Here is a 22,146-nt window from a genome sequence, read left to right on the forward strand (position 1 = left end):
TATCGGTGCAGCAATTAGCATAGCGTTCTCCGCGTCTTATCCACACTTTGACCCTATGATCCAACTGCCGTAGGCAGAATCTGGACTCATTGCTGAACATAACGTTCCTCCACATGTTCAGGTTCCAGTGCACGTGCTGCCGACACCAGCGCAAACGGGCCTGACGGTGAAGGGCAGTCATGGCAGGCCTCCTGGCAGCCCAATGAGACCGGAGATCGGCTGCGTGCAGTCTGTTCCGAATTGTCTGGGCAGAGAGCCGTCGGCCATATCGTCCTGCAAACCTTAACTGCAAATATGTAGAAGACAGCCTACTGTTCCTAAGTGCTGACAGGGTGAGGAAACGGACTTCTTCGGGTGTCGTCTTCTTGGGACGCCCACTTCGTGGCCTGTCTCTGACATCCCCCGTTATATGGAACTTGGCCTTCACTTTGGAGATGGTACTAGGGCTCACTCCAAATAATGCCGCAACTTGGTTTTGCGGAACACCAGCTTGAAGTTGCCCTATCGCACGGGCCCTATCCAGATCAGTCAAACGTGGCATGCCGATTCTTGGAGCAGACACCTACTGACCACTGTAGCAGGGCCCATGCTCACAGATGCTGCCAATCAGGTGCCAATCAGGCACCTGATTGTCAGCACTTGGGGGTACCAGAAGCTCAAAACAAGAGTCAATAGCAACAGCAGAATAAGCTGTTTGGCATTGGCAGAGAAGATTTGGCAAATTTTTCATGGGCGCAACCCATATACTCAGCTCTGCTGCTCATCCCACAAATGCACGTTCCTTACAAATGTGGCACCATTTAAAAGGGAAATAAACAGGCTTTCCAACGGTATAAGATTTATTGCCAAGAAGCATTGTTACAACAAAGAAATAATCTACCAAACACAAATGTCCTTACTTTTTGTGCTATGTTTATATATCCAAGGACATTGTGGTAAACCAGAGAGCAAATTGCAGGAGCCCTGATTGAAATTTACGTCGTCTTTAATTACAGGAGAGGCGCCAGTCGACTGGAGGGTGGCAAATGTTGTTCCTTTATTCAAGAAGGGCTGCAGGGAAAATGCTGGGAAATATAGGCCAGTGAGGTTAACATCAGTAGTTGGAAAGTTACTAGAGTATTCTGAGGGATAGGAAATACAGGCATTTCGACGGACAGGGGCTGATTAGGGATAGTCAGCATGGAGGTCGTGTCTCACAAATGTGATTAAGTTTTTTGAATACGTGATCAAAAAGGTCGATGAGGGCAGGGCTGTAGATGTTGTATATATGGATTTTAGTAAAGCATTCAACAAGATTCCTCATGGTAGGCTACTCTGGAAGGTTAGATCGCATGGGATCCAAGGAGAGATAGCTGAATGGATAGAAAATTGGTTTCATGGAAGGAAGCCAAGGGTGATGGTGGAAGGTTGCTTCTCGGACTGGAGGCCTGTGACTAGTGGTTTGCCTCAGGGTTCCATGCTGGGCCCTTTACTTTTTGTTATTTATATCAATCATTTGGATGAGAACGTACTTGCCAAAATTAGCAGGTTTACAGATGATACAAAAGTGGGTGGTTTTGCACAGTGACGATGGTTGTGAAAAATTGCAGCAGGATCTTGATCAATTGGCCAAGTGGGCTGAGGAATGGTTGACGCAATTTAATGTAGAAAAAAATGTGAGGTCATGCAATTTGGGAAGTCTAACATGGGCAGGACCTACACAGTGAATGGCAGGGCTTTGGGTAGTGATGTAGAGCAAAGGGATCTTGGAGTGCAGGTGCATAGCTCCCTGAAGGTGGAGTCGCAGGTAGATCGGGTGGTCAAAAAGGCTTTTGGCACATTGGCCTTCATCAGCCAGAGTATTGAGTATAGAAGTTGGGAGGTCATGGTGCAGTTGTATAAGGCATTGGTGAGGCTGCATTTTAGAGTATTGTGTTCAGTTCTGGGAACCATGTTATAAAAAAGATGTTGTGAAGCTGGAAAGGGTACAGAGAAGATTTATGAGGATGTTGCCAGGTCTAGAGGGTCTGAGCTATAAGCAGCGGTTGAGTCGGCTGGGACTTTATCCCTTGGAGCTGAGGAGGATGAGGGGTGATCTTGTAAAGGTGTATAAGATCATGAGAGGAATAGATCGGGTAAATGCACAGAGTCTCTTTCCCAGAGTAGGTGAATCGAGGACCAGAGGACATAAGTTTAAGGTGAAGGGGAAAAGATGCAATAGGAATCTGAAGGGTAACTTTTTCACATAAAGGTTGGTGGATGTATGGAACAAGCTGCCAGAGGAAGTTGTTGGGACAGGGATTATCCCAACATTTAAGAAGCGGTTAGACAGGTACATGGATCGGACAGGTTTGGAAGGACTTGAACCAAATGCTGGCAGGTGGGAACAGTGCAGTTGGAACGTTGGGCCGAAGGGCCTGTTTCCACACAATATCACTCTATGACAGATTTTAGAAGATAATTCCAGACACGAGTCCTGTTTGCAACCATTAAAATTTTATGTTCCCGAGATCAGAATAGCGAGAGCAGATATATCCAGGAATCACAAGATTAGGTGAAATTACAGACAGGAAGATATAAGGAAATTCCCTGATCCAAGTTTATTAACTGGAAAGTTAACGTTTCTCTCAATTTCTCTCTTCACAGATGATGTCCGACTCAGAGTACTTCCATCGTTTACCGCTTTTAATTTAGATTTTCAGTATTTGCTATAGTTCACTTTTATATTATTAGCAAGGAATTAGACTTTGAGATGATTTGATACAAACTTGGATCCAGTTACAGCATATGATGAGCATTTGACAGCACTGGGCCTCCACTCACAGGAGTTTAGAAGGCTGAGGGGCACACACACACACCTCATTGAAACTTACAGAATAATGAATGGCATAGAGTAGATGTGGAAAGGATGTTTCCACTGGTGGGAGAGTCGAGGACCTGAGGTCATAGCCTCAGAATTAAAGGGTGCTCTTTTAGAAAGGAGGTGAAGAGGAACTTCTTTTTAGTCGGAGGGTAGTTAATCTGTGGAAATCATTGCCACAGAGGGCTGTGGAGGCCAAGTCAGTGGATATTTTTAAGGCAGAGATAGACAGATTCTTGCTTAGAACAGGTGTCAAGGGTTATGGGGAGAAGGCAGGAAAATGGAAGTAGGAGGCAGAGATCAGCCATGATTGAATGACCGTGGACACGATGGACTGAATGGCCTAATTCTACTCCTATAATATGTAATAATAGTTCAAAATGACATAATTTATAGGGGATAGATAAATTGAGAATATATAGCCAAAAAAATAGGATGGAGTAAGCAACTCTAGAGGTAACAATGGAATGGACCAGTCTCTCGAACCAATCACCTTTTTCACAGCTCATTCGGAAAGGTTTAGAGGGATATGAGCCAAACACAGTGAGGTGGGACTAATGTTGATGGGGCATCGTAGTTGGCATGGGCAGGTTGGGCCACATGTGCTGCATGACTCTATGGTGAAAATTTTAGCAGGGGATAAACTGACCCAAGACCACCATTATTAATATTGGTTTATTATTGTCACATGTACAGAAATGCATTTAATTTTGTTTTGTGTATTTTATCCAGCCAAAAAGCATAGACGAATACAATCAAACGATACACGTACAACAGGTAGTGCAATGAGAAAACTAGTGTACAATATAGTACTATATCTACAAATTAAATAATAGTGCAAGGGCCACAACAAGTTAGATTGGGGCAACACACTTGTTTACGATAAATCAGTTTAATAGTCTTATAATAGTGGGGAAGAAGCAGTTTCTGGATGCAATAGTACATGCTTTCAAGCTTTTGTATCTTCCACCTGATGGAAGAGAGGAAGAATGACTCTGGTGTAAGTGGTCCTTGATTACTTTAGATCCTTTCTGTGCATTTAATCTTCAGTGCCAGGCAAATAATCTAAGATCATGGAGACACCAAAAGCTTCAAGCTTGCAAAGTAAAACAGTGCATCTTTATTTTAAGAGTTTTAATTTAATATTGCCCATGGGAAGATAAATAGGACGGCCTCGACAGATGGATAGTTAGGGAACAATGGTACTGGTGAAGGCAGGAAAAGAAAAACTATTGCTGGTAGTTTTGTGCGTTTGCCCTGGTAGGAATGGGAACCACATGAATGAAGTCATATTCAACTGGAAGATTCCAGCCATTGCAGGCTCGGTTAGCAGTTAGTACACATCTCTAACTGTGCTTTGCAGATGACAAGCCTTCTGCCTTGAACTATGGCAATCCTTCTAATGCAGCTACTCACACAAGAATTTGGGGTAAGGAGCAACAGGGATTACACCCAGTGACAATGTAGGAGCACAATACTGGATGATGCGGAACTTGGATGGTGTTCCTAACCACCTGCTGTCCTTGTCAACGCTGATAATTAGTTTTTGGGGGGGAGGCAGGGTGTGCTGCAGTCAGAGTAATCTGACTTCAACTATGAACACAACGATATGACCAAGAAACAAATGCTTACCTTTGTCACAATCACAGAAATGTCCTTTGTGACTGATCAAAGTCAGCTATTGCAATGATAAAAGCACAAATGTGATCAAAAGGTACAAGAAATCTGGTTTATGTTTATTATTCTCATGTGTATCAATGTACAATGAAAAGCCTTGTTTTGCATACTATTCAATCAGATGAGATAATACTATACATAAATACAATCAAGTCAAACTCAAGTACAAAAGATAGAGTAATGAGGAAGATACAGATTGCAGAATATAGTCCTCAGCATTGCAATGCATCAGAGCTAGAGACAAAATCCAATGCCCACAATGTGGTACAGGTGAATCAAACAGCACCCTAGCTCGTCTAAGGATTGTGCATAAGCCTGGGAACAGAGGGGAATAAGCTGTTCCCAAGTTTGGTAATGCATTCTTTCAAGCTTCTGAACCTTTTGGCAGACACAAGCAGGGAGGGGGAGGAATGACTGGGGTGGAATAAGTGTTTGATTATGTTAGCTGCTCTCAAAGGCATTGTGATGGGTGGATGGAGTCAATGGTGTGGAATCAGGTCTGTATAATGGATTAACTACATCTGCAACTTCTTGCAGCCTTGGGCAGAGTTGTTCCCAAATCAAGCTGTGATGTAACCCGACAGGATGCTTTCTACAGCGTATCTGTAGAAGTTTGTAAGAGTCATTGGAGACATGCCACACTTCCTCAGATGCCCAAGGAAGTGTACCTTCTTGGCTGCCGCATGAATGTAGTTAGTCCATGACAGATCGTTGGTAATATTAACACCAAGGAATTTGAAGCTCTTAACCACTTCCACTTTTGCACCATTTATTCTGAGTAAATTGGAAGCAGATAAAATAGTTGCAGATTAGGGAAAAAATGGGTGGAATCTAAGGAGATAGATTACATAGAAAGAAACTTTGAGAGCATTGGTAATTCCATTTGGAGATGATCAATGTTTGCAATGAGAAGTATTAACTTTACCTACTTACGCCAGAAAGGAAAGATGGGTAGATGCAGTTTGGTAGGATATGGGGTTATTAGTCTCTGATGTTTGGATAAGATGCATTTACAGGGTCCTACCAGATAGGAAGGGAAAAATATGCTAATTTGGAACTTGGGCAGGAGAAAGGGAAGAGCCAGTGGCAACTGGCCAGATTACTTTCATCCCTTGATAGAAAATATTTAGAAGAGGGTGTGGAGGAGACAAGATAGATGGGTGAAAAAAGTGGTTAGCAAAGAACATATGAACATACTAATTTTTAGCAGAAGTAGCTCCCTTCAGGTTGCTCTACTATTCAATAAAATCATGGTTGGGAATCATCACCTGAAATGTCCCTTTAAGATTTAAGCTGCTATTCCTCCATTAGATCTGGTCAAAAATATGAGCAGTATACGAAGTGTCTTTGACAACATGCCAAGAAGAAAATTCTAAAGATTGAGCAGGAAAGATGGAAGGGTAACCCAGTAATTTGGAAGCATTAATAACAATCCAGGAGTTTGAAAGCATTGAGATCGCAACGCACAAGGTCTAACAAGCACGAATGGGATTTTGGGATAGGATTGGGAGGACAGGATACTGAAAGCAAGCAAGGAGTAATGCTTGACCAGTACTTTATAAGTATTTGAAAAATAGGTTCCAACTGCATAACAATCATACCCTCAAGCACATTACTCATCCAATTCTTTGCTTACTAGTGGTATTTATTACTGCAATCTTGGGAGGTAAAAGTACCTTGGGATGGCAAAGGTCTTTTGAGCTAGGTCAAGGCATTACAAATAATCATGTATAATGAATTATTTCTCTGTGGAATGGCTTTTGAAGGCTTTAGTTTAAAACTGTTCATGAAATTTGAACATTTTATGGGAGAAATGATAGACAAAACCTTTAGTAAATTTCGATGTATTGCTTAATCAACAGAACAAAACATTGTAATCTTGGGCTTTTGGCTTTCAGCTGTGAAATATCTATAAACAAAAATTTCTTCATAAAATTGTGGCACAAGAAATAGAGTTGTTATGTACAGAAACAGCACATCATATTTAAGATTCTCAATGTACATAGGTTTGAGCTTTTTAAACAACCTAACGTTGCAATAAATTATTGCAAGAAGTTGCAATAAACTTTTATATTGTGAAACTGAAGCTTAATGGAAATCATGATTTAATTACACAAGTTTATTTGATAATTACATGGGGAGTTAATTTAGGCACAGCTCATTACACCTCAACATCCCTAAATATAAACATAAAATGATACTAAGCTGAGGGGTAGTGTGAATTGTGAGGAAGATGCAATAAGGCTGCAGGGTGACTTGGACAGGTTGTGTGAGTGGGCGGATACATGGCAGATGCAGTTTAATGTAGATAAGTGTGAGGTTATTCACTTTGGAAGTAAGAATAGAAAGGCAGATTATGATCTGAATGGTGTCAAGTTAGGAGGAGGGGATGTTCAACGAGATCTGGGTGTCCTAGTGCATCAGTCACTGAAAGGAAGCATGCAGGTACAGCAGGCAGTGAAGAAAGCCAATGGAATGTTGGCCTTCATAACAAGAGGAGTTGAGTATAGGAGCAAAGAGGTCCTTCTACAGTTGTACCGGGCCCTGGTGAGACCGCACCTGGAGTACTGTGTGCAGTTTTGGTCTCCAAATTTGAGGAAGGATATTCTTGCTATTGAGGGCGTGCAGCGTAGGTTCACTAGGTTAATTCCCGGAATGGCGGGACTGTCGTATGTTGAAAGGCTGGGGCAATTAGGCTTGTATACACTGGAATTTAGAAGGATGAGGGGGGATCTTATTGAAACATATAAGATAATTAGGGGATTGGACACATTAGAGGCAGGAAACATGTTCCCAATGTTGGGGGAGTCCAGAACAAGGGGCCACAGTTTAAGAATAAGGGGTAGGCCATTTAGAACGGAGATGAGGAAGAACTTTTTCAGTCAGAGAGTGGTGAAGGTGTGGTATTCTCTGCCTCAGAAGGCAGTGGAGGCCAGTTCGTTGGATGCTTTCAAGAGAGATATATTGTTACAAGCTTAGAGGTTTTGGTAGTAAACCGAGTGTCAAGAGTTTGAGGCCATTGATCGAGACAGTTAATTCTACCCAGAGCTGGAATTTTTAAAAAGGTTTGGAACAAAACAAAAAGCTAGTCTCGCCAGTGGCAACCATGAAACTATTTGTTTTAGTAAAACCCATCTCCATCATTGGTCCTTCTGGAAGGAAATCTGCCATCCTTACCTGGTCCGACCTAAATACGACTCCATACCCACCAACTGGTTGCCTGCTACCTACCTCTTTAGTCACGGTCAATAAAGGGATAAAGAATGCACGCAGCATCCCTAGTGACATCCACATCCTGTAAACGAATAAAATAAAAATTCCAACCCATCTCCAATTTGTTGACTGCTATATCAATGAACAAGTCTGCCGAAAGGAAGCAATGTTAACTGCGCAAAACCATTTCAATCTGCACAAAGTTGCAGGCTCTTACTATCAACTCATGCTCTCAGGACAATGATAAAAGTTAATTGAAATGTATTTTAAATGTTTCTTTATGCTCTCACAAACACCCAAGACAGAATACTTATATAAAAAAAAGACAGAATACTACTCAGAGCTATCACCCCAACTTCCACTTCAGAGTAAAGTAGGTTCTTCAGCCTTAACTATTGCCGTTTCATAATGACTGGCTAGGATTTGTTAGCAGAATCATACCACCGATATAAACTCACATATACAACTACTCATTACCTGGCCCATAAAAGCCACATGCTTACCCTCAATCTATCAAGGCACTGAAATTCGGTACGAAACATGTATTAAGCTCCACTGCCAAGCTTTTAATGAGCTTTGGAATCTGTGCTCACATAGCAGGTTGTATAGCAGAATTTCAAAGAGCATCCTCCATCACCACAAGGATGATCCACTTCAGAACTCTTCAGTGTCCTATTCAACATTTAAGACGTTTCTCCCACCTGACATTCTACAACCAGCGATAGACACAAAAAGCTGGAGTAACACAGCGGGTCAGACAGCATCTCTGGAGAAAAGAAATAGGTGACGTTTCAGGTTGAGGCCCTTCTTCAGATGGTGAGTCAGGGGGAAAGGAAATGAGCTGCCTTTGGGTAGCTTATAACCTAGTAGTATGAATATTGATTTCTCTAACTTCAAGTAACCCTTGCATCCCCTCTCCCTCCGTCCCTCCCCCACCCAAGTCAATGTACTAACTTCAAAGTAGTCTTATCGAGTCTCTGTAACTCGTTTTCACCTAGGCCACAGCTAGCAATCCTGGCCTGGCCTGGAACTGTCCTGGCAGACCCATTGTTTCTGCCTGTTCATGTCCCACCTACCTCGACTTCATCCTACCCCCCCCTGGTCAAATCCCTCCCCACCTACGTCCAAGATACCTCACATGCTCTCCGTCTCCTCGATAACTTCCGGTTTCCAGGCCCCCACTCCCTCATCTTTACTATGGATGTCCAGTCACTCTACACTTCCATCCCTCACAAGGATGGGCTTGAAGCCCTCCGTTTCTTCCTCGACCGTAGAACCAGCCAATCCCCGTCTACTAACACTCTCCTCCGCCTAGCAGAGCTGGTTCTTACCCTTAACAACTTCTCCTTTGACTCCTCCCACTTCTTCCAAACCAGAGGCATAGCTATGGGCACTCGCATGGGCCATAGCTATGCCTGCCTCTTTGTCGGGTACGTCAAATAATCCCTGTTCCAGACGTACACCGGCCCCATCCCCGAACTCTACCTCCGCTGCATTGACGCTGCCTCTTGTACCCATGCAGAACTCACTGACTTCATAAATTTCATCACCAATTTCCATCCTGCTCTTAAATATACTTGAACTATCTCCGACATCTCCCTACCGTTTCTGGATCCCACCATCTCCATCACGGGAGACAGACTAGTGACTGACATTTACTACAAACCCACTGACTCCCCCAGCTATCTGGACAATATTTCTTCCCACCCTGTCTCCTGCTCCCCTACTATCCCCTACTCCCAATTCCCCCGTCTATGCCGCATCTGTGCCCAGGATGAGGTGTTTCACACTAGGGCATCAGAGATGTCCTCATTCATCAGGAAACGGGGCTTCCCCTCTTCCATTATAGATGGGGCTCTCACTAGGGCCTCCTCTACATCCCGCAGCTCAGCTCTTGCTCCCACTCCCCCCATTCGTAACAAGGACAGAATCCCCCTTGTCCTCACCTTCCACCCTATCAGCCAGCGTATCCAACAAATCATCCTCCAACATTTCCGTCACCTCCAACGGGATCCCACTACTGGCCACATCTTCCCATCTCCTCCCCTTTCTGCGTTCCACAGAGACCGTTCCCTCCGTACCTCCCTGGTCCACTCGTCCCTTCCTACCCAAACCACCCCCATCCCGGGCACTTTCCCCTGCATCCGCAGGAGATGCAACACCTGTCCCTTTACCTTCCCCCTCAACTCCATCCAAGGACCCAAACAGTCTTTCCAGGTGAGACAGAGGTTCACCTGCACCTCCTCCAACCTCATCTATTGTATCCGCTGTTCCAGATGTCAACTTCTCTACATCGGCGAGACCAAACGCAGGCTCGGCGATCGTTTCGCTCAACACCTTCGCTCAGTCCGCCTTAACCAACCTGATCTCCCGATGGCTCAGCACTTCAACTCCCTCTCCCACTCCAAGTCTGATCTTTCTGTCATGGGCCTCCTCCAGTGCCATAGTGAGGCCCACCGGAAACTGGAAGAACAGCACCTTATATTTCGCTTGGGCAGCTTGCAGCCCAGCGGTATGAACATTGACTTCTCCAACTTTAGATAGTTCCTCTGTCTCTCTCTTCCCCTCCCCCTTCCCAGTTCTCCCACTGTCTTCCTGTCTTCACCTATATCCTTTCTTTGTCCCGCCCCCGACATCAATCTGAAGGGTCTCGACCCGAAATATCACCCATTCCCTCTCTCCCAGATGCTGCCTGACCCGAGTTACTCCAGCATTTTGTGATACCACAGCAAAAATGATCTGTTCCCTTTATCAGTTACTTTTTTGCATATCTTTGATTCATTTAGAAACATAGAAAATAGGTGCAGGAGTAGGCCATTCGGCCCTTTGAGCCTGCAGCGCCATTCAATATGATCATGGCTGATCGTCCAACTCAGTATCCCATACCTGCCTTCTCTCCATACCCCCTGATCCCTTTAGCCACAAGGGCCACATCTAACTCCCTCTTAAATGTAGCCAATGAACTGGCCTCAACTACCTTCTGTGGCAGAGAATTCCACAGATTCACCACTCTCTGTGTGAAAAAAAACTTTCTCATCTCGGTCCTAAAAGACTTCCCCCTTATCCTTAAACTGTGACCCCTTGTTCTGGACTTCCCCAACATCGGGAACAATCTTCCTGCATCTAGCCTGTCCAACCCCTTAAGAATTTTGTAAGTTTCTATAACATCCCCCCTCAATCTTCTAAATTCCAGCGAGTACAAGCCGAGTCTATCCAGTCCTTCTTCATATGAAAGTCCTGCCATCCCAGGAATCAATCTGGTGAACCTTCTCTGTACTCCCTCTATGGCAAGAATGTCTTCCCTCAGATTAGGAGACCAAAACTGTACGCAATACTCCAGGTGTGGTCTCACCAAGGCCCTGTACAACTGCAGCAGAACCTCCCTGCTCCTATACTCAAATCCCCTCGCTATGAATGCCAACATACCATTCGCTTTCTTCACTGCCTGCTGCACCTGCATGCCTACTTTCAATGACTGGTGTACCACGACACCCAGGTCTCGTTGCATCTCCCCTTCTCCTAATCGGCCACCATTCAGATAATAGCCTGCTTTCCTGTTCTTGCCACCAAAGTGGATAACCTCACATTTATCCACATTATACTGCACCTGCCATGCATTTGCCCACTCACCTAACCTATCCAAGTCACATTGCAGCCTCCTAGCATCCTCCTCACAGCTAACACTGCCCCCTAGCTTCATGTCATCGGCAAACATTCAATTCCCTCGCCCAAATCATTAATATATATTGTAAATAGCTGGGGTCCCAGCACTGACCCCACTAGTCACTGCCTGCCATTCTGAAAAGGACCCGTTTATTCCTACTCTTTGCTTCCTGTCTGCCAGCCAGTTCTCTATCCACATCAATACTGAACCTACAATACCGTGTGCTTTAAGTTTGCATACTAATCTCTTATGTGGGACCTTGTCGAAAGCCTTCTGGAAGTCCAGATATAACACATCCACTGGTTCTCCCTTATCCACTCTACTAGTTACATCCTCGAAAAATTCTATAGGATTCGTCAGACATGATTTACCTTTCATAAATCCATGCTGACTTTGTCCAATGATTTCACCACTTTCCAAATGTGCTGCTATCCCATCTTTAATAACTGACTAGCATTTTCCCCACTACCGATGTTAGACTAACTGGTCTGTAATTCCCCGTTTTCTCTCTCCCTCCCTTTTTGAAAAGTGGGGTTACATTAGCTACCCTCCAATCCTCAGGAACTACTCCAGAATCTAAAGAGTTTTGAAAAATTATCACTAATGCATCCACTATTTCTGGGGCTACCTCCTTAAGCACTCTGGGATGCAGCCTATCTGGCCCTGGGGATTTATCGGCCTTTAATCCATTCAATTTACCTAACACCACTTCCCGACTAACCTGGATTTCACTCAGTTCCTCCATCTCATTTGACCCCCGGTCCCCTGCTATTTCCGGCAGATTATTTATGTCTTCCTTTGTGAAGACAGAACCAAAGTAGTTATTCAATTGGTCTGCCATGTCCTTGTTCCCCATGATCAATTCACCCGTTTCTGACTGCAAGGGACCTACATTTGTTTTAACTAATCTTTTTCTCTTCACATATCTATAAAAGCTTTTGCAGTCAGTTTTTATGTTCCCTGCCAGTTTTCTTCCATAATCTATTTTCCCTTTCCTAATTAAGCCCTTTGTCCTCCTCTGCTGGGCTCTGAATTTCTCCCAGTCCTCTGGTAGGCTACTTTTTCTTGCTAATTTGTACGCTTCATCTTTTGTTTTGATACTATCCCTAATCTCCCTTGTTAGCCACGGATGCACTACCTTCCCCGATTTATTCTTTTGCCAAACTGGGATGAACAATTGTTGTAGTTCATCCATGCGGTCTTTAAATGCCTTCCATTGCATATCCACCGTCAACCGTTTAAGAATCAATTGCCAATTCACGTCTCATGCCCTCAATGTTACCTTTCTTTAAGTTCAGAACCGTTGTTTCTGAATTAACTAAGTCACTCTCCATCCTAATGAAGAACTCAACCATATTATGGTCACTCTTGCCCAAGGGGCCACGCACATCAAGACTGCTAACTAACCCTTCCTCATTACTCAATACCCAGTCTAGAATAGCCTGCTCTCTCTTTGGTTCCTCTACATGTTGGTTTAGAAACCTATCCCGCATACATTCCAAGAAATCCTCTTCCTCAGCACCTCTGCCAATTTGATTCACCCAATCTATATGTAAATTGAAGTCACCCATTATAACTGTTTTACCTATGTTGCACGCATTTCTAATTTCCTGTTTGATGCCATCCCCAACTCTACTACTACTGTTAGGTGGCCTGTACACAACTCCCACTAGCGTTTTCTACCCCTTAGTGTTTCGCAGCTCTACCCATATCGATTCCACATCCTCCAAGCTAATGTCCTTCCTTTCTATTGCGTTAATCTCCTCTCTAACCAGCAACGCTACCCCACCTCCTTTTCCTTTCTGTCTATCCCTCCTGAATATTGAATATCCCTGGATGTTCAGCTCCCAGCCTTGGTCACCCTGGAGCCATGTCTCCGTAATCCCAACTATATAATATTCATTAATAACTATCCGCACATTCAACTCATCCACCTTATTACGAATGCTCCTTGCATTGAGACACAAAGCCTTCAGGCTTGTTTTTACAACACTCTTACCCCTTATACAATTATGAAAAGTGGCCCTTTTTGATTTTTGCCCTGGATTTGTCTGCCTGCCACTTTTACTTTTCACCTTGCTACCTATTGCTTCTACCCTCATTTTACACCCCTCTGTCTCTCTGCTCATGCTCCCATCCCCCTGCCACATTAGTTTAAATCCTCCCCGACAGCACTAGCAACCACTCCCCCAAGGACATTGGTTCCATTCCAGCTCAGGTGCAGACCGTCCTGTTTGTACTGGTCCCACCTCTCCCAGAACTGGTTCCAATGTCCTAGAAATTTGAATCCCTCCCCCTTGCACCATTTTTCAAGCCACGTATTCATCTGAAATATCCTCCTATTTCTACTCTGACTAGCACGTGGCACTGGTAGTAATCCAGAGATTATTACCTTTGAGGTCCTACTTTTAAGTTTATCTCCTAGCTCCCTAAATTCACCTTGTAGGACCTCATCCCGTTTTTTTACCTAGATCGTTGGTGCCAATGTGCACCACGACAACTGGCTGTTCACCCTCACCCTCCCCCTCCAGAATGTTCTGCAGCCGCTCAGAGACATCCCTGACCCTTGCACCAGGGAGGCAACATACCATCCTGGTGTCTCGCTTGCGGCCGCAGAAACGCCTATCTATTCCCCTTACAATTGAATCCCATTACTATAGCCCTTCCACTCTTTTTCCTCCCCTCCTTTGCCGCAGAGCCACCCACGGTGCCATGAACTTGGCTGCTGCTGCCTTCCCCTGATGAGCCATCTCCCCAAAAGTATCCAAAATGGTATATCTGTTTAGGAGGGAGATGACCGCAGGGGACTCCTGCACTACCTGCCTACTGCTACGCTGGTTAGTGGCCACCCTTTCCCTTTCTTCCGCTTATCTTTTACCTGCGGTGTGGCCAACTCACTGTACATGCTATTCATGACCTTCTCAGCATCGTGGATGCTCCAGTATGAATCCAACCGCAGCTCCAACCGTTCAATGCGGTCTGCCAGGAGCTGCAGCTGGACACACTTCCTGCACACGAAGTCATCAGGGACACCGACAATATCCCTGATCTTCCATTTGTTCTATATCAGTCTATATCTCTCATCTTCCTTTCCCCTGACTCTCAGTCTGAAGAAGGGTCTCGACCCGAAACATCACCTGTCCATTTTCTCCAGAGATGCTATCTGACCCACTGCTATTCCAGGTTTGTGTGTCTATTTCCGGTTTAAACCAGCATCCGCAGTTCCTTCCTACACATTCCACAACCAGCATTTAATATCCCAACATTTCCCATCCATCAAACAATTGGGTACAAACCCTAAACAACATTTTAACATTCATATGGTGCCTTTTGCTCCGCAGTAGAATATTCGCCCTTTTCTGACCATTACCTGGATTTCCATCTGGCCACATCTTGTAAATATTAGATCTAACCTACAACCTGCAACTATTTTCAGGTGCAATGAAACCCAGTTTCCTCATCTGTTTGGTTCCGTCTTTGAACCTTAAATCGTACTTTGAACCTTAGATTTTACTTTAAACTCAATCATTAACTGCTGAAACAGATGTTTACCAATTCACGATTCGAGTATTTGTAAGATGTTCATCTTTGAGCACACACTTATTTAACAAAGTACTCACCAAGTTTATGTTGTGATGTCAAAAGCATAGACTCTCCATTCAAAAATCCATCTCCAACAGCATCCATAATATTATCAGAGTTAGAAGCTCCCATGCCAGCTTGAAAAGCTTGTTTCTGAACTCCCTCATCGACACCTTCAAATTTCTGATCTTGAAGCGATGTTACATTGCAAATCATTAAATCTAAATCCATTCCCCCAGAATGCTGCGCTGGTGGTTCATTTATGACTGTCTTTGAACTGGCATCTAAAGTGGTGACACAGGTTATCTGTATCTCAGAGTCAGGCTCAGTACTTATACCATGATTTAATGCTTCTCCTCCATTTGTCAATAAGATATTTTCTCTCCTGGGATTTGAAAGCAATGTTGTGTGCAAAGAATGGCATTCATTCAAGTCAACTTCCTTTATTCCTGTTCTATCATCCCAATTTAAATTGTTATTCTCGAAACTTGTAGTACAAAGTAAACTCTGATTATCAATGTACTGGACATCGATATTATGTAAACCAACTTTTTGACTGCCCAAGTCAGATGTTGCAAAATCAATTTCAGTTGGTTCACCAAATCCATTACTTTCATCACACCTCCCAGATGTGCTAATATTGCCAGCTTTTCCTTGCTCAGGATTTCCTTCTTCTTCATCATCAATAATGATGGGCTCCACCGAAGACACAAAATCTTTTCCTATTGGTGGCAGCGATAGGTTCATTTCACTTCCTATAGATTCTGGATTTTGCAACACTGCGAGTGAGACACTATTTTTACTTGTGTGCAAGGCTGAAGAACAATTTATAGATTGGGAAGGTTCAATGAAAACAACATCATCGTCATCTTCACCATCCTTCTGATTCTGGGAACAGGTTCTTTTGTCTTCTACTGGCTTCCACCGGGAGTTATCAGAGTTAGCTTTGAGAAGATTGCTCAAATTTTGTGAGCCATCAAAGGTCATGGCTGCATTTGAAACTGCGGTTGACATATTAAGATCGCCATGCACTCCTCCAATTGCAAAGTATTTCTGTTGACTAATATAATTGTCTTCCGGTGTTGAAGTCATTTCTACAGCTTCTCAATAATTCTCAATGTTCATGTCTCAAGTATCAGCTGCAATAAAAAGAAAGTGTTAATTATATAATGAAAGGAATTATCTATACAGTTTTAAATGTAAACAGTTCAGGTGAAAAAATTTCTTGATTTCCAACCAAAATTTATTCAATGCCTCAATATATCAATCTATTCATATATCAAATAACATTATGGAATATGTACCTTTCCACCAATAACATTTTTGTAAATGCAACAGCGTGCATGCTTAAAAATCCAAGAAGTCCATTAAAATTCTTTACTTTGCTTCTGGATCAAAAATAACAGAATACGTACTGCTGTATTTGATGATTCCACAATATACACAATGAATATTCAACCGCCCCGACTACGGGAGAATAAAGAGGAAGTAGATTGGACTTTTTTTTGCCTTCCATCAGTGAGGAATGAGGGGAATCCAGTGTGGTGGATGTTGATGTTAACTTTTATGTAGTTGTGTGTCTTGTTGCTTTTTTTTCGTATGGCTGCATGGTAATTCGCATATCACTGTACCTTAATCGGTACATGTGACAATAAAAGATCTTTGAATAAAAATGAACTAACGATACAGTGGCGCAGCGGTAGAGTTGCTGCCTTACAGCGAATGCAGCGCCGGAGACTCAGGTTCGATCCTGACTACAGGCGCCGTCTGTACGGAGTTTGTACGTTCTCCCCGTGACCTGCGTGGGTTTTCTCCGAGATCTTCGGTTTCCTCCCACACTCCAAAGACGTACAGGAATGTAGGTTAATTGGGTAAATGTAAAAATTGTCCCTAGTGTGTGTAGGATAGTGTTAATGTGTGGGGATCGCTGGGCGGCGCGGACTCGGTGGGATGAAGGGCCTGTTTCCGCGCTGTATCTCTAAATCTAAATCAGCAGGGGCAGCGAAACCTTTACAACTGGTCAATGCAAACCAATACTACTTTAACAAATTGACACTAGGACAAAAGTAAAACCTGTGCGACGACAGATGGAGGAAAAAGGAGCCCATATGTTTCTCTTTTTAGGTTATTTTAACAACTAATCTGAAAATCATGGCCCCAGGAATAAAATGGTTACACGTTTTCTAACACGGATAGGAAAGGTTTAAAGGAATATGGGACAAATGTGAGCTGGAATGACAATTGTAGATGGGGCATCTTGGTCGACAAGGACAAGTAGGGATGTTGGGTCTGTTTCCATGCCGTATGATACTATAATTAACAAAAGGAATCATTATTTTAAAAAGGGTTGAAAAAAAATGGGACACACAAGGAACTGCAGATTCTGGTCAGGCACTGGAAAAAACATTTATAGGTTAACCTAGTTCAAGAAATAAGAATGATCTTTCAAATTCAGATTTCTGTTGTTCATTATCTGGCTTCATATCAGTGATACGTTTAGCATCTTTATCCTGTCTTCCACGCTAAGGGGCATGCTCTTTGACTTTTATGTATTCTTTTCTTTCACAGGTCTATAGGGTCAAGGAACCCATTACCAAGATCATGCTGTATTTTTCGTGAACACACAAATAACAATTGTACAAAAGCGACAGGAAGAAAAAGGCAGTAAAGTTTACTCAGCTGAACCTACATTAAATAATAAGAATCTCACATTTGAAAGATGTTAAACAATTATTGGAAAGACAAAACAACAATACAAGCAGCAGAACTGCAAACGAGTCCAGATAGCTATTTGGTACAGATGGACCTCCATATTGGAGTTCATAAAACGCAAGAGTTATAATGAAAATGGATGTATTAGAACAAAGCAAATGCTGCAGAACACCCAAAAAAACTGCACAGGAGAAATGTGCAGTGCGCCAGCAATGTTCTTAAAAATGTTGGCTCAAAAAAACAGCCAGCATATAAGACCCATACCACCCTGGCCACACTCTCATTTCACACATACCATCGGGAAGAAGGAACAGGAGTCTGAAAACCTGACCTCTGGGTTCAAAAACAGCTTCTTCCCGACAACCATCTCTTGATGGTTCTTGATCACTGGAAAACACCAACTTAACTATGAACTACCAATTGTCTTGGCTGCATTAAGGACTTTGAGCTTGGTTGCATTGGGGTTATTAACTTGTTGATTTTTTTATTTTTAGTTCATTACATGTTATCAATGAACACCAACGTGTTTACAGGCCTATGGTCGGTACATATAATAATAATAATAATAATGCATTACATTTATATAGCGCTTTTCAAACACTCAAAGACGCTTTACAGGGATTACTAGAACATAGAGAAGAAAATAAATAGATAAATAAGTAAACAAACAGAAAAAGGAGACAGAAGGTGAGGTGACGGTCAATGGTTGAAGGCAGTGCTGAACAGGTGAGACTTCAGTGTTGTTTTGAATGTGGTGAGTGAGGAGGAGTCTCTGACGGTTTGGGGTAGTGAGTTCCAGAGGGTGGGAGCAGCGATGGAGAAAGCCCTGTCCCCCCAGGATCTGAGTTTGGTCCGGATGGGGGGGACGGGGGGGGGACGACAGGAGGTTGGCAGCAGCAGAGCGGAGGGTGGAGGTGGGAGTGTATCTGTGGAGGAGGTCAGTCAGGTAGGATGGGGCCAGGTTATGGAGGGCTTTGTAGGTCATGAGGAGGATTTTGTACTGGATTCTCTGGGGGATGGGGAGCCAGTGGAGCTTGTAAAGGACAGGGGTGATATGGTCACGGATTGGGGAGTGGGTGAGGAGACGGGCAGCGGAGTTTTGAATGTATTGAAGTTTACTGATGATTTTTGGGGGTGAGCCATAGAGGAGGCTGTTGCAGTAGTCCAGACGGGAGGTGATGAAGGCGTGGATGAGGGTTTCTGCAGCTGTGGAGGAGAGGGATGGACGTAGACGGGCGATGTTTTTGAGGTGGAAGAAGGCTGTCTTGGTGATGTGTTTGTTTGATGTGTTTGTTTGATGTGTTTGTCGAAGGAGAGGGTTTGATCAAAGATGATTCCAAGATTCCGGATGTGAGGGGAGGTGGATACTGGGAGACCATCAATATTGAGGAAGAAGTTTTGGGTGGATTTGGTGAGCGTTTTTGGACCAATGATGATGATTTCGTATTTGTTGCAGTTGAGTTTGAGGAAATTTGATTGCAGCCAAGATTTTATTTCAGTGATGCAGTTTGTCAGTGTAGAGTGTGTGGTGGTGGAGATTGACTTGGTGGAGATGAGGAGCTGGATATCATCGGCAAAGCAGTGGCAGTTGAGACCATGACGGCGGATTAATTGACCAAGGGGGAACAGGTAGAGGATGAAGAGGAGGGGGCCAAGGACTGAGCCTTGGGGGACACCTTGGGGGAGGGGAGCGGTGGGGGATTTACAGTTGTTAATGGAGATGAACTGGTGCCTGTCGGAGAGGTAAGATTTGATCCAGGATAGGGCTGTGCCGGTGATGTTAAAGGTTTCAAGTCGGGTGAGGAGAATGGAGTGATTTATGGTGTCAAAGGCGGCGCTGAGGTCAAGTAGGATGAGGATGTTGAGGTTGCCAGCGTCAGAGGAGAGGAAAAGGTCGTTGGTGATTTTGAGGAGCAAAGTTTCAGTACTGTGGTTGGAGCGGAATCCGGATCGGAAAGTTTCATACAGGTTATTGGTAGAGAAGTGATATTTGAGTTGAGAAGCTACAGCGCGTTCCAAAACTTTGGACAGAAAGGGTAGATTGGAGATTGGTCTGAAGTTGTTTGGGGTGTCAGGGTTGAGTCCAGGTTTTTTCAGAATGGGAGTGACAGCAGCGATTTTGAGGGATGGCGGGACGATGCCAGTGGACAGGGAGGAATTTATTGTTGCAGTGATAAGTGGAGAGAGAGCAGGAAGGCAGGCCTTGACAAAGCTGGAGGGGATGGGGTCCAGAGAGCAGGTGGCAGTTTTTATTCCTGTGAAGAGGTCAGAGAGGTCGGTGGCGGAGACTGGGGAGAACTGAGGCAGGGGTTGACAGGATAAGGGGGAGCAGGTGGTTTGAGGGGGAACAGGTGCGTTGGTGGTTAAGGTGTTGTAGATGCTGTCTATTTTGCTTTGGAAGAATGAAAGGAAAGAGGTGCATTTGTCAACTGTGAATGACTGGGAGATGGTGTCCAGGGGGCTGAGGAGTTTGTTTATTGTAGAGAAGAGTGCTTTTGGGTTTCCGGAGCCAGAGTGAATTATTTGAGAGTAGTAGGTGGAGTGGGCGTGGGAGAGGGCATCTTTGTATTGCTGCAGGTGGTCTTTGTAGGCTTGGGAGTGAATTGTGAGACCTGTTTTGTTGCGGAGTCTTTCAAGTTGGCGGGCATGGGTTTTCATCATGCGGAGTTCAGGGGTAAACCAGGGAGCAGAGTGGGCGAAGGAAACTGTTTTGGTTTTTATAGGTGCAAGCTGGTCGAGGCAAGAGGAGAGAGTGTGGTTGTAGTAGTCAGTGAGGTCAGAGGGGCTGTGGAGGTCAACGAAGGGAGAGGCGGAGATTTTTTCAGAGAGGGAGGATGAGAGCGAGGTAGGTGAAACAGAGTTCAGCTTACGGAAGTTGATTTTGCGTTTTTGCCTTGGAGCTGGGGTGGGAATGTTGACGGACATGGTGATGGCTAAGTGATCGGAGAGGGTGGGGTCGGAGCCAGAGAGGTGATGTAGATTTAGTCCAGTGGAGCAGACAAGGTCCAGAATGTGCCCACGGTTATGGGTGGGAAAATTGACGTGTTGAGCGAGGTTAAAGCAGTTGAGTATTTCAGTGAAGTCAGCGGTTATTGTGGAGTCAGTGGAGTCCATGTGGATGTTGAAATCACCGAGGAGGAGGATTGAGGGGGAGAGAGAACAGAACTGGGTCAGAAAGTCGGAGAAGTCAGAAAGGAATGATGGGTGTGGTTTGGGAGGGCGGTAGACAACTGCCATGACTAGTTGTGTGTGGCCAGAGAGTTTGAAAGCCAGGTGTTCAAATGAAGGAGCAGATGAGATGCAGATGAGATGGAGATGAGGCTGATCTTGAAGTCCTGTCGGTGTATTACGGCAATCCCACCACCTCGGCCCTCCGAGCGTGGTTTATTGATGTAGGAGTATCCGTTGGGTGTAGTGAGGTTGAGTGAGAGGTAATCCAGAGGTTGTTGCCAGGTTTCAGTCAAACAGAGGAAGTCCAGTTTATTGTCCAGAATGAAGTCATTCAGAATGTGGCTTTTATTGTTGAGGGACCGGATATTGAACAGAGTGAGCTTCATGTTGCTTTGTATGGTGTGGATGGACACGGGTGATTTTGCCAGGGCTTGCAGACAGGGGGCGCGCTCGTGTGCGTTATTGTGATGACGAAATCGACGAGTAGAAGTCCGCTCAGCTGACCAGAGTGCGGGGATGGAGTGACCGGTCTGGGAGTAAGCAAACTTGCGACCGGAGCCTCTGTGGATGTATCTGGGTCGTCGTAGAAGTCCGTGGTTGATGATGGCAGAGATGCATGGCGGAGTAGAGTGGTTGTTGAGCTGGAGCAGCCTCGCAGCGAAGTACCTCAGTGCCATGCCAGGCAGGAGCGAAGGAGCACAGAGCCCGGAGAAGTTAGCCGGCAACTGCGGGCTAGCAGACCAAAACGTCACAACAGGCACAACAGGCTGATCCAGAGCATGGCCTATGAGGAGGACCGAGGAAGCTAAGCAGCCCAAGGGTTAATAGGGAGCTGAGGACATGCAGGCAGAGGAGGCAGCCAGGCAGCTGATTTTCAAGATTTAATATTACCATTTTTTGGTATTAAGGTAATATTAAATCTTGAAAATTACAAATTAGATGACATGGCAAATTAAGAATGCAGTGATTACTGAAGTTTATTAGAAGATGGAATGGAAAATTATAGTACAAGGGTCAGACCTTAAATGTTGACCATTTCTCTTTCCTGGACTGTTGAGTTTTTTCTCACATTATTTTGTTTTAGTTTACAAGCATCTGCAGTTCTTAAAAAAAAAAATTGTATTAGGCACACATTTTTGTCTTTCTACAAACAAAATCCTTAAAGTGTACCAATACAAAGAACCTCAAAGTAACACTGTTGTAAATGTCACCCTCTGTCAGTTTGATACATTAATGGCAATGTTTCAAATATTTTTAATTTGTTACCAAATGTGTTGGTGTGCTGCAG

General features: G+C 44.2%; 1 protein-coding gene across 2 annotated transcripts in view; it reads right to left on the minus strand.

Annotated features, from left to right (window-relative positions):
• The window catches only part of zmym2 (zinc finger, MYM-type 2), a 119,356-nt gene that overhangs the window by 80,997 nt on the left and 16,213 nt on the right, over positions 1-22,146 (minus strand). Inside the window, exons 1-2 of one of the 2 annotated variants that reach the window (XM_078402452.1) lie at positions 21,879-21,962; positions 15,014-16,114 (exon numbers count right to left, since the gene is read on the minus strand). In XM_078402452.1, the coding sequence (XP_078258578.1) occupies positions 15,014-16,067 (1,054 nt within the window). In that variant the 5' untranslated portion in view covers positions 16,068-16,114; positions 21,879-21,962. Of the gene's footprint in view, positions 1-15,013; positions 16,115-21,878; positions 21,963-22,146 lie in introns of those variants that run through there. The other variant, XM_078402451.1, reaches the window with a different exon arrangement.

Source organism: Rhinoraja longicauda, chromosome 7 (genome assembly GCF_053455715.1).
Source record: "Rhinoraja longicauda isolate Sanriku21f chromosome 7, sRhiLon1.1, whole genome shotgun sequence".
NCBI classification, from domain to species: domain Eukaryota; kingdom Metazoa; phylum Chordata; class Chondrichthyes; order Rajiformes; family Arhynchobatidae; genus Rhinoraja; species Rhinoraja longicauda.